Source organism: Oryzias latipes, chromosome 2 (genome assembly GCF_053564925.1).
Source record: "Oryzias latipes strain Hd-rR chromosome 2, Olatipes_Hd-rR_3.1".
NCBI lineage: Eukaryota > Metazoa > Chordata > Actinopteri > Beloniformes > Adrianichthyidae > Oryzias > Oryzias latipes.
The window spans coordinates 20,008,487-20,026,348 of NC_136238.1; the positions used below are offsets into that span (position 1 = coordinate 20,008,487).

The 17,862-nt window shown below is 42.0% G+C and overlaps 1 protein-coding gene across 1 annotated transcript; it reads left to right on the plus strand.

Moving 5' to 3' along the window:
* The first annotated feature begins 609 nt into the window (after nt 1–609).
* LOC101161026 (uncharacterized) lies at nt 610–17,810 on the plus strand. Its single transcript, XM_020700155.3, has 2 exons — nt 610–2,221; nt 15,358–17,810. The coding sequence occupies exons 1-2, from the start codon at nt 871–873 to the stop codon at nt 16,584–16,586; spliced, it is 2,580 nt and encodes an 859-aa protein (XP_020555814.1). The 5' UTR covers nt 610–870; the 3' UTR covers nt 16,587–17,810.
* The last annotated feature ends 52 nt before the right edge of the window (nt 17,811–17,862 follow it).

Genomic DNA, 17,862 nt, shown 5'->3' on the forward strand with positions numbered 1-17,862 from the left:
TGCTCATGTGGAACCAAACTAGCAAACCTCACTTCAGATTTGTTGCTGTGTACTGTATCACAGTTTTTGCGGCTCCGGACCACGTGGTGGCGCTAATGCACCGTGACGTTCGGCAACCGCAAATAAAACCAAAGAAGAAGAACGGCGCGAGGCGCTAGCAGGCTAGCGGTGTTAGCTTGTGTTTAGAGGACGGTGGTGTTTTGTTGGGACGTTTTTGAGGTTTCTGGACAAAAAAGGACGATACGTGGTTCGTGTGGGAACTCTCACTATTTTCCAAAGTGTCGTAAATGAGTTAAGAAGTGTTGAACGGAAAGAAAACGTGGCTGTGATTGTGAGACTAGCAGATGATCGGAGCTGCAGTGAAGAGGACGGCGGTGTCTGTGGGAGTTGGAGGCTATTAGATCAGAGCAGCTGCAGTAAAGATGTCTTCAGAACCTCGGTGGGAGTCCGTCATCGAGGAACTATCGGCTGCTGCCGCCGCCAAAAAAGGCTCCAGACACCCACACCGTGAAGAAGGCACCATCGTCCAGAACGAGGAGGGGCTCTGTCGTCAGCGCAGACTGCTGGAAATCGGGAAAAAACAACTTCAGCTCCGCACTATAGGTATGTTCGCTTGAACCTCGGAGATAAGCCCACCAGCTTCCAGAATATTCTGATCAAAGTTCAAGTGGAACGATGTCTAATGAGCTATTTTTAGAAACTGTGTATATTTTCCAAATGTGGCCGGTCTCTAATCGACGCCGGTGTCTAATAGTGGCCGGGCTCCTTAAGAATAAGATCTGCCATCCTTTCCTCGGTCAGGCGGAGCGGACGGGTGTTGTTTTTTATTTTTATTTTTTGTACCAGTTTGTATTGTGAGCCAGGGTCGCGATGGCCAAGAAACGCTCATTCGATTTAGCGTTTAAACTTCGTGCGGTGGCGTACGCCAAAGAACATTCAGGCGAGGAATCCGCTCGACATTTTGGGGTGGATTCTAAACGGATCCGAGAATGGCGCAAGCAGATGGGGGATATGGAGAAAACTATCGCAGAAAAAGGAGCAACAAGCAAACGATTGCGGGGTGGAGGTGCAAAGAAAGCCAGCGACGAATTGGAAAACCTGGTTTTAACGTGGATTACTGAGCAAAGGCGGAAAGGTGGGCGTGTCTCCAGGAAGATGATCCGCATGAAAGCCAAGAAGATTTTTGATAAGGAGATTGATGAGGCCTCAAAGAGGAAAGAAACGTTCACAGCCAGTTCTGGTTGGCTTGATAAATTTATGAAACGCCACCAGTTATTGCTCCGTCGGAAGACGGCGCCGGCTCAGAAGGATCCAGACCAAGTTGTTCACCGGCTTGTCTCTTTTGTCACGTCGGTTGCCAATAAGCGAACTGCAGATGGCATCGAGGACGGCGAAATCATTGCAATGGACGAGACATCTGCTTGGTTCGACATGCCTGGACCCACAACAGCCGAGCCCGCCGGCAGCAGGAGTGATGTCATGAACGCATCCGGTCACGAGAAGTCGCATTTCACCGTGACCTTGGCGGCGAAAGCGAATGGCGCAAAATTGAAGCCGTTGATTGTGTTTCGGGACGCAAAGCGAGAAGTGGCAAGACTGCAAGATGTCCAAGAAGCTGCGGTGGCGACCTCAATCAACGGATGGATGAATCAGGAGCTAACAGAAATGTGGTGTCAGAAAGTTTGCAGCGGTTTTGGTCTCCGGAAGAGTCTTCTAGTCTGGGATGCTGACCACTGTCACATCAGTAAGGAAACAAAAGAAGAGCTGAAGAAGTACAACGTGTCAATGACGGTTATCCCCAATGGCTGCACCAAGTACGTCCAACCTGCTGATATCTGGGGCAAGCCCTTTAAAGATAAGCTCAGAGAATTGTACGCCAAGTGGATGGTCGGGGACGAAGATAAGGAGTGGACATCTGGCGGGAATTTGAAAGCGCCCGCACTGCGTTTGTTGGTTACATGGATAATATCGGCTTGGCAAGACATCCCCCCAGAGACGATAAGAAAATCCTTCAAGGATTGTGGAATCACGAATGCATGCGATGGATCCGAGGATCATCTCATCCACTGCTTTAAGGACGGCCAGCCATGCCACGCCGGGATGGCGAAACTGCAAACTGTGCGGCGAGCAACGGGAGCACTCGTGCCTCCATTACAAGAAGAGGAAGATGAAGAAGAGCTGGCGAATGACGAAGCACCGATTTCCGACTCAGACGACGATGGTAAGTACTTTACAAAGCAGTGTACTTTCCACATCGAAAGTGGGCAAAAATCCTCTTTCCAAGTTGCCCAGTTTTTTTCATCGTGACTTAAATGTCTGTCACTTCCACACTATGTAATCACAATAATTTACTTTATTTTTAGTAAAGCTACCTAAGTAATTAACAAGACTTCTTTTGAATGAATGTGTTGGAAGACAAAACAAAGCTAAATGTTTTCATAGGGTATACACATCACACAGTAATTTGTTTTCAGTTTTTCAGTCCGGCGACCTATTGTAATTTATGCAGCAATTTAACCAAAGGTTGTGAAGAATCGTACAAAGATGTCACCATTTCAATAAACATTATAAAAAAGGAAATCACTGAAGTTTAATTTTTGACTTGCCATCCAAATTATTATATTATTTTAAAAAGAAAAAGCTAAGGTGTTTTATTTTATAAAATATGTTGAATGCAAACAGAGAAAAAGTCGTAAAATATAATTTTTTTTAAATGTTCTAAATAAGTCTTAATGATATTGTGTTTTTCTCTACTAAATTGGCATTTTCCACTGTCAATAGTTGTTTCCACTAAATGTCGAAGAAACACAAACCAACTCACGCAATAAGTCTTTCAAAAACATGGCAACGGATTTGAACAATACTTTGATTTACAGCAGATATGTGGTACTATGGTATTGCTTATAGTTTATTCTGTTCAAGAACTATAAGGGTGAATTTGGATGACAGGCACATGTAAGAATCCTGTTCAGGGGTAAGTAGGCAGTTAGAACCTTTATTTTTATTTTTTGATGAGACAACAAGATACATTCAAATTTCTGCCATGACATTAATGCTCATCATTAACTATCAAAGGATACGTCGGCGTCTTATTCCGGTCATGGAGCGGCAAGCTCCTTACACCTGGGAGCGGCTACAGATGAAGCCATTTTTGGAAATTGTGGTTGGTTAGTTAAAAAAGAGGAGCTGTGGATCCAACAGTTCCGCACGACACTCTAAACTTTTGATGAGCTGTGTGACGTTGTGGGACCTCTTGTGGTGTCCGTCGTGCAGCACCCAAGGCAGCCAGTTCCTTTAAAGAAGCACATTTAATTAAAAAAAGGAAAAAAAAAAGGTTTCCATTGCAGTGTTGCAAGATGTCAATTTCAATGCCCCTTAAAAACCATCTCCTTCAAGCACAACATTTTGTGTTTTAAATGCACATTTTTTCGAAATTGTGGTGTTTCCATCAAAAAAATGTATGATTGCAAATCCAATTTGTGCAATTAAATAGTCAATGGAAACTAGGTCGGCACAATATATCGCAAATTAGGGCTGCACGGTGTGAGGAAGACTATCAGTGATCAATATTGCGACGACGATATGACTTACGATACATGAACAAATGGCAAAAACAACAAAAACATTTCCATTTCACTACAAAAATTTGATTTAATTAAGAGTCAAAATACCTTAAATTATTCTTATGACCCTCGTCTAATTAGGAGGGCACCATCTAACATATAGGCTCCATCTGATTGGTCAACAATGTGAAGGGCTCCATCTGATTGGTCATATGAATTAAGGGATTTATTCAATTCATTAAATAGTTCAAGTTGCCATAAGATTGTTTTAGCACATAAGGTTTACCATTTATTGCGATTTTTGCTGACTTTTGCGATATGGATATTGCACAGGTTGAAATCGGGATAACAATAAATTTGCGAATAATTATGCAGGCTTATTGCAAATTTATCGCGATATTAAGACGGTAAAAGATGGCAGAAATTGCAATAAATGGTTACCTTAAATATGTGTGGTAAAATAATCTTATGCCAGCTTGAAGTACTTAACGAATCAAATAAACCCCTTAATGCATTTGAGCGGTTAGATGTTGTTCACCAATCGGATGGAGCTGTTTTATGTTAGATTTTCGCCTCCTATGTGGATTAGGGTGAACTCTTATTAAAATTAAGCTGTTGTTGTGAAATGGAAATTGTTCTTGGTTGTTTTGCAATATATTCATGTATCACAAGTTGTATCGTCATCGCATATGATCACTAATATTGCGAGTTTTCCTCATATCGTGCAGCCCTAATGGAAACGCAGCTAATGTGGTGTTTCACACGTCATGGCAGCAAAAAGAAAGGAAAAAAAAACCAAGTGATAATGCAATTACAGCTCCCCAAATATCAGTTCAGACAATTTAGTAAATAGGTACATAAACAATTTAGCAAATCTTAATGACCTGGTCAAACAGAGGAGTTGTGCAGTCTGATGGCAGTAGGAATGAATGAACTGCGCTAACTCTTGTTTCTACTCTCTGGGTGTCTGAGTCTGTCGCTGAAGGAACTTCAGTGGGCAATAACCCCCCTCCTCTGCTTTTACCCAAGCCTTTGTCTCTGTCCTGTTGGTGTAGCATGCGGCCCGATAGCTAGACTGTGGCGTTGGGCATAAGTGTAAGAAGTCACGTCTTCGTGATGAAAACAACACTTTAGTTCCACACAAAGCTGTTTTTGGCAGTTTGTAATTCCAATTCATCTACTTTGTGTGTACTGGATCTGGCGCTTGAGAGGAGGAGGCTTGGTAGTTGTACAGTTGTTTTAGTAGCTTAGCATCTGGGCCTGATCTGCAGCCTCCGTTCTGCTTCCTCTCTCCTCTCCGCCTTTGTCGCTTGCTGCACGGGCTGACTGTCCGCAAAAGATCCCAGCAGTCTCACATTGTCCTCCAGTGGGGATGTGGATTGTTTCTTAGCTGCCGTTCTGATTAGATTCATGAATCAAGAAAAAAGATTCACAAAACGGACCAATATTCTTACTATATCTTACTATTTGAGATCCTATGTTTAATGGTTGCTGTATGTTTGTTTTTGAACTGGATGAACGATAAAGAAAATATGTATTTCATCACCATCAGTTTTATCTTTATTTGGAACAGGAGATCAGAATCAACGGAACATAACAGATAAAAAAAACAGATTTAGAAAGAAACAATATTTGTCACCCTTAAAAATGTTTGTCAATTTCAGCAGTAAATAACGCATTAAGGTCTCTGTTGCTGTGGATGATTTTAGAACAAATCCTGAAAAAGTTCTCAACACTTTTTTTCTTTCCATACTCAAAAGTTTTGCTGACCACAGTAAAACACAAGATAGTAAATGAAGACACAGCAACACCTCAAGAAAAACACAGTCCTTTTATTAAAACTGGCAGTGTTTACAACAGATTTGTCTTATTAACTGAGTTTTTTCATCTTTAGAGGTAATTAATCCCAAGATTTTTATTATTATTTACAAATTCATATTCATCATTTTTTCTATTTTATTTTATTGTCTATTATATAGAAAGAACTGGACAGTCAATTTGCCGTTTTAAGCATGAGCGAGCTGTTGGACTGTCAGAGAGTATGTGCTCTCAATTTTGAGTCTGTGTTGAAATTTTTTTTTTTTTGAAGTTTACTTTAAAAACACAAATCACTAAAGGAGAAAAAATACAGTAAACATTTTTGGATTTTCTTTCCTATGACTTTTTGCACATTTAAACCTTGGTCACAAGTTATTTAGAGCAGCTCTAACGAATCTCAACTGTCAATCATCACAAAAATATCACGAGAAAGGGGCGGGAGCAAGGCGCCAACCAAAGCGAACACAGCTGGAAATTTAGCAATGGGCTGACTGCAAAACAATGCATTATGGGAAACGTGTCCTGACGGTTTTTGTAGTTGAACGATCAGTTAAAATTATTTAAAATACCTATTGATAAAACATTACAAAACATTAAAATAATTATAATAGATATTATAACACAGATCACACTTAGGGGGAGGGGCATTTTAAAACTAAATTGAATATTAAGAACAACTCCAACTTCCTGTTCTCCTTCAGTCTCGCTGCAGCTTCGCCTTCACCTCAACACCTTTCCCGGTCTGCAGCCCCTGGTCTCCCCCAGTGATCCGCTGGTTCATCTTAAACACGTCTATCGTTGCATTTTCCCCACGTAATTTAAGTGTGTCTCAGACAAAATCTTGCTGTTTGTGCAGACGTGTTTAATGTTAAAGTCCTGTTTGCCGTCGCGCATGCAGGTGTGGTCAGCTGACCATCACCTGCGGGAGCGGAGAGCTGCAGTCACAGCCGCGCTCGGGAGGCGTTTGGTTGGGGTTAATACGGCGCCGCACGTAACCATAACCATAACCTTAACCTTCCTCTGGAAGGTCCGTGCAGCCCCCAAAAAATAGCTCAGCACTGACTGCATGTATTTAGAAAATGACTTGATAGACACTTTCTAAAAAGGAAAGTAAGGCACTCCTTAATGTGTTCTGGGGAGGGGGCTGTCAGGTTACCTGCCTTAAAGGTTTTCCTCCTTCAAGCCCGGTCAATGTCACGCCTTCAAGAGTCATATACCCCACTGTGATTGGTTGGTTCGTCAGCTCCGCACACAACACTAAGAAAGTGTCAATTATGACCAACTGGCGGGACGCATTAACATTAAACTTTCACATTAAGGCAGGGACCGCAAACTATCATCTTGGGGGGGCCGCAAATAGCCCGTGGGCCGTGAGTTTAAGACCCTTGATTTAAACATTCTCACTGCATGAGAATTCTGGACATACTTTTTGACTCTGAGCTGAATTTTGTCCCACACATAAAAATGTTTAGACGGATTTCTTTTAATATAAAATTATTGCCAACATCTGCCCATTCTTTCTCTCTTGTCTTTGATTGTATGTTTATTTTGGTTAAATGATGAAAAAGACAACAAACCTTCATGAAAATTGGTAAACCTAATGGAGATCCCTTCAAAAGCTGGTTGGCCTGATGTTTAAGGTTCAGAATTTTACAAGTTCATCCTTATCCACCCCTCTCTTAAATATGTCCCAACACGCAGCAAGCAAAGACACCTTCCTGAACACATACAAGTCAAATATCTATTACTCAAGAAAGGTAAACTGGCTTACCATTGCAACTCCTAGACTGAGTAACTCAGATCACATAGGAAAATTTAGGCTTTGGAGAAATAATCACAAAAGAACTGTCATTAAACAGACTGAAGTCACGCATGCACATGTGCGCTCTATGCTGCCTATGGTTTGATTTCCGCTCATCTAGCAGGACATTAATAACGTAACACGAAGTAACCCGAACAAACAGTCCAAGAAAGAACTTGCATTGAAATAAACTCATTCAATCTTTCAATGCATGCACTTCAAAGACCCAAACATCAAAGAGAAAACCTTCTCCTTCTCTAAATTGGTGCAGCGGCACAGTCATGCGCATTAAGCAAGGCCGATGATGTCATTCACTCCCTTAGATAGCATCCTGTCTCACTCTTTGCTGTCTGATATCCAGAGCTTCAATTCAAGGGAATATCATGAATAACTTATAATATTGATATTATATTATTATTATTTTGTACAGGATTTCTTTTTTCACAGAACAGCTGGGTGCGCCGGTGTGACCATATATGTTTTTTTATAACCTGTTATTGAAAATCCAGTTATTCATGAGACCAAAATAGTCGCTCTCTGGAGCCCTGGCGACGTTCTTCTTTTTTCTCTGTGCTTGTCCTACTTCTGCGCCCCTCCCTTGCGCTCACACCCCGCTATCACTCCAGCTCAGACGTTCAAATTAAAACGGCATGCACAATTTTCCAAAAATACATGAAAAGAAACCGTCGGTCCATTGGGACCGGGCGATAATTCATTCTTTTGATGTAGAGCTTCCAAAATGAGTGCGTTTTCAAAAATGATACCGTCTTCGTTCTGTCAGCACTACTGTTAGGTAGTCTAAGAAGGAATTAATGGATCACTGAATGTCACTGCTATTCGTCATCTGGATGTGTGCAAACAAAAACAAAAAAAGAATGGGCTGCTTTTTACTTTGGCATGTAAAAATATTGACCCCAAATTTAAGATGAACCCATTTGTCAGATGTATTTCCAAGAAAGAATAGAACACAAATCAGCATATATTGTGAATTTTTAACCTGGATGGTTATGAAACTCTGATTGAATATTGATGACTACTGTTAGCTACCAGGCTAGGTATTTCCAAGCATCATTGACCATAGGTTAACTAACAATAATAAAAAAATATAGCAAAATTTTGACATCCAGATAATGGCATCTCAAGATGACTTTTAAATTATATTCTAACCAGTTTGAATTCTCTCTTCTTCTTATCTTCTTGACTGAGTGCAAGGAAGAATTATAAAATGTGCGCCAATTGATCGTTAAAAATAAAGCTGCTCTGCTCAGAGATGGCAGCCGGTCGGCCCTGTTTGCACTCCAAAGCTCCTTTGGAGCAAGGCACCGTCAACGCAGGATGTAAAATTTCCCATTATGTAAAATCAGAGCAGCAGTGACCCATGATCGGAATAAACTGTTAACATACACCGAGATTGGATCAACAATCGGCATAACCCACCTATCTCAATTGGGAAGAACAAATCTGATCGGGGCAGAGTATTCCTAACGGCCTTTTTCTTCTGATCAGGTGTTCACTCCGATTGCTTTGTCCATGTAAACGGAGCTTATAGCAAGAATCCAAAACATCATGTTTTTAGGCTGTTTTTGTCATGATAAAGAAATAATTTTAAAAAATCATCAAAAAATAAGTCATCTGGAGGCAAAATAAAGGGGCGGGGTGCTGTCAACCTGCTCAACTCTAGTAAATCTGTTGTTTTTTCTCTCAGCACTCATTTGTGACTGAGAATAAAACATTTCATAGACAGAGGGAAAGACGGCGTGAAAACGCCAAAAACAGAGATAAGATTGATTAGAAATCAATACAAAAAACTATTGTTTTTATTATGTTGTGACTTCCTGGTTGCATTTATCATCATTTTTTAAATGACACTTATAGTTTTCCTTTGTAAATTAAAATACTGATCTGCACACCTACAGCACTCTCTAGTGGTTAAGTGGGAAATAACCGTTTAAAGGCAGCCAGTTGGTGGTGGTGGTGGTGTGTGTGTGTGTGTGTGGGGGGGGGGGGGGGGGGGGGCAAATACATGAGCCTATATATTAGGGGTGTAAGAAAAAATCGATTCGGCAAAATATTGCGATATTTCATTTGGCAATACTGGTATCGATTCAAAATGCTGCCAGATATTAATTATTTATTTTATTATTTCTGTGCGTCCTTTAGTCTCTGACTAAATCATAAATTTATGAGATAAAAACTTGTAAATATTAACTATGTGGAGAGCTGGGTAAATGTATATTTTTAGACAAATGTATATTTGTAAGAAATTACATTATCTAGTAAGAAAACACCCTAATCCAAATAGTCCAAATATCACGTAGCTCTCAGGAGCGCTGAATAGTTTGAAACTGAATTATTTTTTTTCCGCCGGTAGGAAAATAAAAGTCCTAATTTCCGTTGTGCTGAGGTTAATGCTATTGCTGCTACATAAATTGTTTAAAAAAAATTGTACAACGTGTTTTCTGAATGTTTCTTCAGATTCTGTCTCTCACTGTGGAAATGCACCCATGATGAAAATTGTAGACCCCTCCATGTTTTCTAAGTGGGAGAACTTGCTAAATCACAGAGTGATCAAATCAGGAATCAGGAAACTTTATTGTCATTTTATCATGATAAAACAAAATTAGGCTCTCTGGTCCCGGGCCAGCCATTTACATTCAGACATAAATAAATATAGTATCAATAATAATATCAATGTGATATCAGTCTGTTACGGAGTATTGCACAGAAGTATTTTTCAAATTGCACAGTATGTTATGTTAAGTATTGCACAGCCCTGTGATATTGCACTTGGGAATTAGCTTGTTGTCCATGGGGGGGGGGGGGGGTGCAGTGATCAACCGGAGTTCAGCAGTCTGACTTCTTCAGGAAAGAAACTATTCCTCAGTCTGGTGGTCCTGCTCTTCATGCTCCTCAGTCTCCTGCCTGAGGGGAGCAGGGAGAACAGAGGGTGTGAGGGGTGAGTGGGGTCTTTCAGGATGCGGGAGGCTCGTTTCCTGCATCTGGTTGTATAGATGTCGGTGGTGGACGGCAGGCTGCAGCCCACAGTCCTCTGTGCAGCTTTTGTCTCGTTGCAGAGTTTTCCTCTCTGCTGCAGAGCAGCTGCCGTGCCACACCGTGATGCAGGAGGTCATGACGCTCTCCACCACACACCTGTAGAAGGAGGTCAGGACTGATATTCCCATCCCAGCTCGCTTGAGCCTCCTCTGGAAATAGAGGTGCTGATGTGCCTTTTTGACAAGGCAGGAGGTGTTGGTGCTCCAGGTGAGGTCGCTGGAAATGTGCACACCCAGATACCTGAAGCTGGAAACCACTTCCACCATGTCCCCTCCTATGTGAATGGGGGGAGGGGGGCATCTGTCCTTCCTGAAATCCACGATCATCTCCTTGGTCTTCTTCCCATTGATGCAGAGGTTGTTGTCTCTGCACCAGCTCTCCAGATGTTCCACCTCCTTCCTGTAGTCGGACTCATCATTGATGCATCCAACCACAGCTGTGTCATCCGCAAACTTCACGATCAGACAGCTGGGGTGACTCGCTGTGCAGTCGTGCGTGAGCAGGGTGAACAGGAGGGGGCTCAGCACACAGCGTTGGGGGGGGCCCGTGCTGAGGGTGATCGGGGAGGAGGAGACGTTGCGGATTTTCACAGACTGTGGTCTGTCTGTCAGGAAGTCCATGACCCAGTTGCACAGATTGGGGTTCAGTCCAAGTATGTGTAGTTTTTGGGTGAGGGTCTGCGGGATGATGGTGTTAAAAGCTGATGTGAAGTCCATGAAGAGCAGTCGAACGTACGCGTTCTTGTTCTCTAGGTGGGTGAGGGTTGTGTGGACCACAGAGGAGATGGCGTCCTCTGTGGATCGGTTTGACCTGTATGCATATTGGTGCAGGTCCTTGGTGATATCGATGGATTTTGTGATGCGGGTCATGACCAGTTTTTCGAAACATTTCATGACTATTGGTGTCAGGGCAACCGGCCGATAGTCATTCAGACCTGTCACTGTGGATGATTTGGGTATTGGAATGATGGTGGCGGTTTTCAGGCAGGTGGGGACGACTGCCTGCATCAGGGAGGTGTTGAAGATGTCTGTCAGCACCTCTGTGAGCTGGTGTGCGCAGTCCTTCAGCACCCGTCAAGGGATGTTGTCGGGTCCAGCAGCTTTGTGAGGGTTGATCCTCTGGAGGGTCCTCCTTACCTCAGCGGGCGTCACGCTGAAAGGCTCTTCGCCAGGTGGGATGGTGAGTCTGGTGCTGGGAGGGGCGGCGTTGGAGTCCTCAAAGCGGGAGTAGAAGAGGTTGAGTGTGTCTTGTAGAGAGTGGTCCTCAGGGTATTGTGCATCTCTGGTGTTGTAGTCTGTGATGCACTTAATGCCCTTCCACATACTCCGGGGGTCATTCGACGTAAAGTGTCCCTGAATCCTCTGAGCATAGGCGGCCTTGGCCCTCCTCACCCCAGCATGCAGCTCCCTTCTGGCTGCTCTGAGTGCCACCTTGTCACCTGAATGGAACGCAGCATTCCTGTGTTTCAGCAGAGCTCGCACCTCTGCGTTCAGCCAGGGTTTCTGGTTGTTACAGTCCTGGTGCTGGTGACATCCTCCGTGCACTTACTGATGTACCTGAGTACTCCTGATGCATAATCCTCCAGGTCCACCTCCTCCTCATGCGAAGCTGCCTCCCTGAAGATCTGCCAGTCTGTGTGCTGGAAACAGTCTTGCAGAGCTGATGCAGCCTCACTAGGCCACACTGTGATGGTCCGCTGTCTTGGTGTCTGTCGTCTGAGGAGAGGGCGGTAAACAGGGACCAGCATGATTGCTATGTGGTCTGAAAAACCCAAATGAGGATGGGGGACAGCTCTGTATGCGTCTTTTTTGTTGGTGTAGACACAGTCCAGAATATTATTTCCGCGTGTTGGAAAGTTGATGTGCTGGTGGAACTTGGGCAGAGTGTCTGTCAGGTTTACATGGTTGAAGTCCCCTGCAACCACGTAAAAAGCCTCCGGGTGCTTGTGCTGGAGCGAGCTGATGTTGTGTAGCTCCGTTAGCGCTTCGTTAGCATTAGCATTAGCGCCCGGCGGGATGTAAACAGCCATGATAAACGCCGCCGTAAACTCACGAGGCAGATAGTGTGGCCGGCATTTAACAGCCATATGCTCTATCGCCTCGGAGCAGTGGCTGTTCACCACTGTGCAGTCCGTACACCAGCCTTTGTGGATGTAGATACACAGTCCACCTCCGCGGGTTTTCCCCGACTGCTGGTTGCGGTCCGCCCGGAACAGAAGCCGTCCGTCGAGCTGAAAGGCTGGGTCCGGCACGTTTGCGTTAGACAAATAACTGCAGAGTTCCTTATTTCACTGGAAGCCCCCAGCCTCAGTCGAAGCATGTCCATCTTGTTGTCCAGGGAGCGGACGTTGGCCAGGAACAGAGACGGGATCGGCGGCCTGCCGGCGTTGGCCTCTAGCCTGGCTAGCACTCTGCCTCGTTTGCCCCTCTTACGTGTCTGTGCACACCGCTTCCTCATGCTCTCTGTTCGGCCAACATCCTTGCGCCACTTCGGTGTCCTCAGGAGATGCAGCCTGCCCAGTAAGGCCTTGAGTCCATGGCCCGCTGTTGTTGTGTCTGAGTCCAAACTGTCCTTTATGGTCGTTATTTCGGTCCGGCTGTATTTTATGTGCTTCTTAACGCTGGTAGTATCGGTGAGACTGACCATAGAGTCTGTTAACAAAGCACAGTCATCGAAAGCAGTCCTGTAAACGGTGTTGGTACCGGGAGCATGAGAAGCCGCTGCACTCCTGCGCGCCGCCATCTTACATGACATGAAATACTTATTGACCTCACTGTATATATTTTCCTATTGTGAATTTGTTCCCAGTGGTCTTTTATTTATGATTATGTAATTTTGAGCCCAAACCTGTGTTGTTTAAGACACATTTTCTGCAGGGCAGCAGTAGTTCATCAGAAAATTCTCCCTGGATTGTGACTGTTGGAGTGGAAGTATCCCTACATTGATCTCTTAGCACACCTTTGTTTACCCTCTCTCCTGCTAACCTACTGCCCCTTACAATCCCAAGCTAATGTTACTGTGCAAAAAAGTGGCATTTAGCGGCACATTACAGGAAGTAAATAACCGAACAAACAGTCCACAGCAAATCATGAAGAGACAAAAAGTAACTTAAACCATTAATGCACACATTTCAAAGACTCAGAACATCTAAAAACAAACGTTTCCCTTCCCTCAAATGGGAGAGGCACACCCACATGCATGGAGCAGGGCAAATGGCAGGACGGCTACCCAAGCAGCAAGCAACATGTGAAAATGTTAAAGTCTTTCTGAGTAAAGTGCATAAAGTGTGTAGTACAGCCTTAAAACATCTGTAATTTTACTTAGTGGAATTCACCTTTGCAAGTTGTTTATGGGACATATTGAAATTGGAGAGTTACCCCTCTAGCCCAGTGTTTTTCAACCAGTGTGCCGCGGCACACTAGTGTGCCATGGGAGATGGTCAAGTGTGCCATGGGAAATTGCCCTCATTAACTGATCTAAAAATATTTCCCATCTCCAGGATTTCAGCTCTCTGTTCATCCAAACAGGCCCTGATAAAACACTGAGGAATTAGGAATATTAAAGACCGTAAAATACTTTTTCTTTGTGTTTATTTTATTTTATTAAAGACATTTTGATAAGAATGACGGTACCGCGATTCAGCTGCACCTTCGGCTGTATTTTGGAAAAGTCCCGTCCCTTTAACTGTCTCCACCAATCATTCTTGGGGGGCTTAATCACATGTCATCAGTCTGACCAATCAGAAGTGGTTAAAGTCTTCACTTCCTTGTCCCGATTTAGCTCGTAAAGTCGCTCAGTTCTAACGAAAATACCAGATAAAGCTCGTCTTTAGCGGTGTAGCTATCCACAGAATCTGGTATCAGACCGTGGAACAAGTTAACAAAACAATAAAGCTCCGAAAACCGATCTCCGGCCGTTTTATGCACTACATCTCCCACGATGCATTGGGTTGTGAGAGTGACAGAGCACGAGGAGATCTGTTGTTAAACGTCTTGAAACCAACGAACACACATCAAACTTTTTTTAAATCTTCTAACTTAACTTTTATTGCATCTTTTAGAAAAAAACAGCTGCAGTTTCCAGCTTTTTCTGTAACAATTATCTCAAAAATGCATGTGAGATTGTGCAGGGGCTGTAGATCAATACAGACTGAGTTTTTCCTTTTTTTTTTAATTTTTGGATGCTGGTGTGCCGCAGGATTTTTTTTAAGGTTAAAGTGTGCCGTGGCTCAGAAAAAGTTGAAAAACACTGGTCTAACCTACTTGGTGGCAGTAATTCACCTTTTAAGTACTGATTGAAGAATACAGTTTATTAATAAAATGGAGAGGGACCTGGCTGCAGATGACAAAGATGGCAGACATCATTTGCCGAAAGCGGGACTTCCGTGTTCTTAAATTAACGTTTGTTTTTGTCAAACGTACCTTACATGTTTCGGCAGAATACCTTCCGCCTCCGTCAGCGTCAGACTCTGACGAAGGCGGAAAGTATTCTGCTGAAGGTATTTTTGTTTGACAAAAACAAACAGTGTCTCAGGAAAAGATAAAAAAAAAGAAAAAATTTAAGAACACAGTTTAAACTTGTAGACACTATGAACTTAATTGAATTATAATGGGACTTCCGGTTGAAGTTGAAGAGTTTTGGTTCAGGCCTACGATGTCTGTGGCCGGGTTCTCTCAATAGAAGATTTCTGACCTGCAGTTTATTCCAAAATACTTTTGAGGAGCATTACAACAATTTTGAGCTTCTGGAAAGATTAGCCTGCAGTTCTCAACCAACACCCTACCGTTTTAGTTTCCTCCAGCTTAGATTAAATTTGGTTTAAATCTTGGTTGTAATGCAGGAGAAATCCCTTTGTGTATTTGTGTGTGAGAACCAAATGTAATAAGCAGCTGTGGAGATACTGTAAAACAAACAGGTGGGAAAAGAACACAAATGGTTTCTTCGATTCGGTGTTTAACCCACTAACATCAAATCTTACTGTTGTAACTTTGAGAAATAAAGAGTTCTTTTAATTAATTTTTGTAGATTCTAAATGTGATGATTAAGATTTTTATTGGTCTTTGATAAGACACAGTCTATTAAATTATAAAAGGTCTTGTTCTTGTGTGTGTGTTCCTGCAGTCGTCCCCCAGGATTATGTGACCGAAGAGGAGGATCTCTGCAACCAGCAGAGGAACTACAGAGTGGAACAGGTAGAACCAGAACCTCCATATATTAAAAAGGAACTGCAGGAACCAGAACCACCACAGATGAAAGGGGAGCAGGAAGAACAAGAACCTCCGCTGATTAAAGAGGAGCAAGAAGAGTTTTGCATTAGTCTGGATGAGGAGCTATTTGATGTGAAGCAGGAGACTGATGCCTCGATGGAGATTCCGTCTTTTGAGGAAGATGAGAGCAGTGAAGCAGATCTAAACAATCAGCAGAGTGATAGTCAGAATGAAGAAGGAAACCAACATGAAGAATCAACATCAACGGATGGAGAGACGGACCAAAATGTGGACAGCTCTCACAAGTCAGAAAGTCGGTGTGACTCTGGTGTTGGAGAAAAATTCAAGAAGGCGACATCAGTTGAAGAACGCAAACAATCTCCAAACGAAATGGTGCCTCCCTCTGTAAAGTCTGGTGAAAGCTCAAAAATTGTTAGCGATCTCTTTCTCTACGTGAAAACAGATTCAGATGACACACTTTATATCTGCACAGAATGCGGCAAAAGTTTTGGTTTCTGGGCTCAGTTCAGACTTCACATGAAAATCCATTCAGGAGAGAAGCGTTACACTTGCAAAGAATGTGATAAAAGTTTTAGTCGAAATTCTCATCTTAAAGCACACATAAGAACTCACACAGGAGAAAAGCCTTTTGCTTGTAAAGAATGTGGTAGATGTTTTAGTGTAGTATCTCAACTTAAAAGACACATGAGAACTCATACAGGAGAAAAGCCCTTTACTTGTAAAATATGTGAAAAATGTTTTAGTCAAATATCTAGTCTCAACACACACATGAAAACTCACACAGGTGAGAAGCCTTTTTCTTGTAAAGAATGTGATAAAGGTTTTACTCAAATATCTGATCTCAAAAAACACATGAGAACTCACACAGGAGAAAAGCCCTTTCCTTGTACAGAATGTAATAAAAATTTTAGTTGTGTATCTAGTCTCAGAACACACATGAGAACTCACACAGGAGAGAAGCCTTTTTCTTGTAAAGAATGTAATAAAAGTTTTACTCAAATATCTAGTCTTAAAACACACATGAGAACTCACACGGGAGAGAAGCCTTTTTCGTGCAAAGAATGCGATGCAAGTTTCAGCGACGTATCTAACCTCAAAAGACACCTAAAAACTCATACATGAGAGAAGTCTTTTGGTTGCCAAACAATGTAATAAAGGATCAAGTGTAAACTCTAAACTCAAGTAAAGTCAGCAAAGAACTTGTGTAGTAAAAGACAATAGGAGAAGGAAGAAAGATTGTAAATAACATTTCTATTCCATACAGAAAAGTTCACCTTTCGACAAGAAATAGGAATTTTATATGAAACTATTACATTTAGATTGAAATATTTTAAGCCGTTTTATTTTACAGACTTTATTTTACAGGTTAAAAAAAATAGTTTGATCTCAGAAAATTTAAAAAACTACAAAAAAGTTTTTAATATTTTAAAATCCAGAGGTCCGACTCCAATTTTCTAATTTACTCCTAACACTACCTATGATCAGTTTTTCAGAGGAAGATGACACTCTAGACCCAACAATGAAGATGACCTGAAGTCCGTTATCAAAGCAACCTGAGCTTTCATTGCATGAACACAGAACCGCAGGCTGATGTCCTCCGTACCACATTGATGAATGGAAATGAACAGTTTTCTGAAAACATCCTTTTTAAGAGTTTTGTAAGATACTTTACTTTTCTAAGGAACTTATTTATAGGTTAATCATATATTCATTCATTTATTCATCTTCTCATCCGTTTTTCACTTTCGGGGTCACGGGGCTGCCGGAGCCTATCCCGGCAGACGTAGGTTAATCATATATTAGCTACAAATATCAAAATAATGAAGGATTAAGCATTTCAGCCTATGTGTAATGAATATGAGTTTCACTTTTTGAATTTATGGACAAAAACTTTTTCAAAAATTTCTTTTAGATGTACCTGTAAATAGAAATGTGTTGTTTTCAAGTATTGGTTTATTCTTTATCTCTTGAATGGCCTTATTGTAATAGTAGTTTATGCTGAGACAGTGTGTGTGTTTCCATGACAACACTAGACATATTTTGTATATATTTTTATTTCCAATACTTCTTATGTCTTTAGTCAACATTTCATTCTTGTTTCAAATAAAAAAATGATAATTGCAGTTTATTTTTTGTTGGGTCATGTGATTAAGTAACCATTTAGTGAGGAAAAGTTTCCCAGACATGTATTAAGGAAGATGCAGATAAAGAAACAGACTGGTATTTCTGTCTTTTGTCTGTTATTCATGTTTTCTAGTAGAGATTAGAATTGTTTATCTGTTCTTTTTAGTTCTCAGTGTTCTGTCCCAATCTTTACTGTGAAGAATAAAGTGGACGTGAACATCAGTCAGAAGTGTGGAGTCTTTCCCACAGTGTGGGTTTCTGCTGTTTGTTGTTC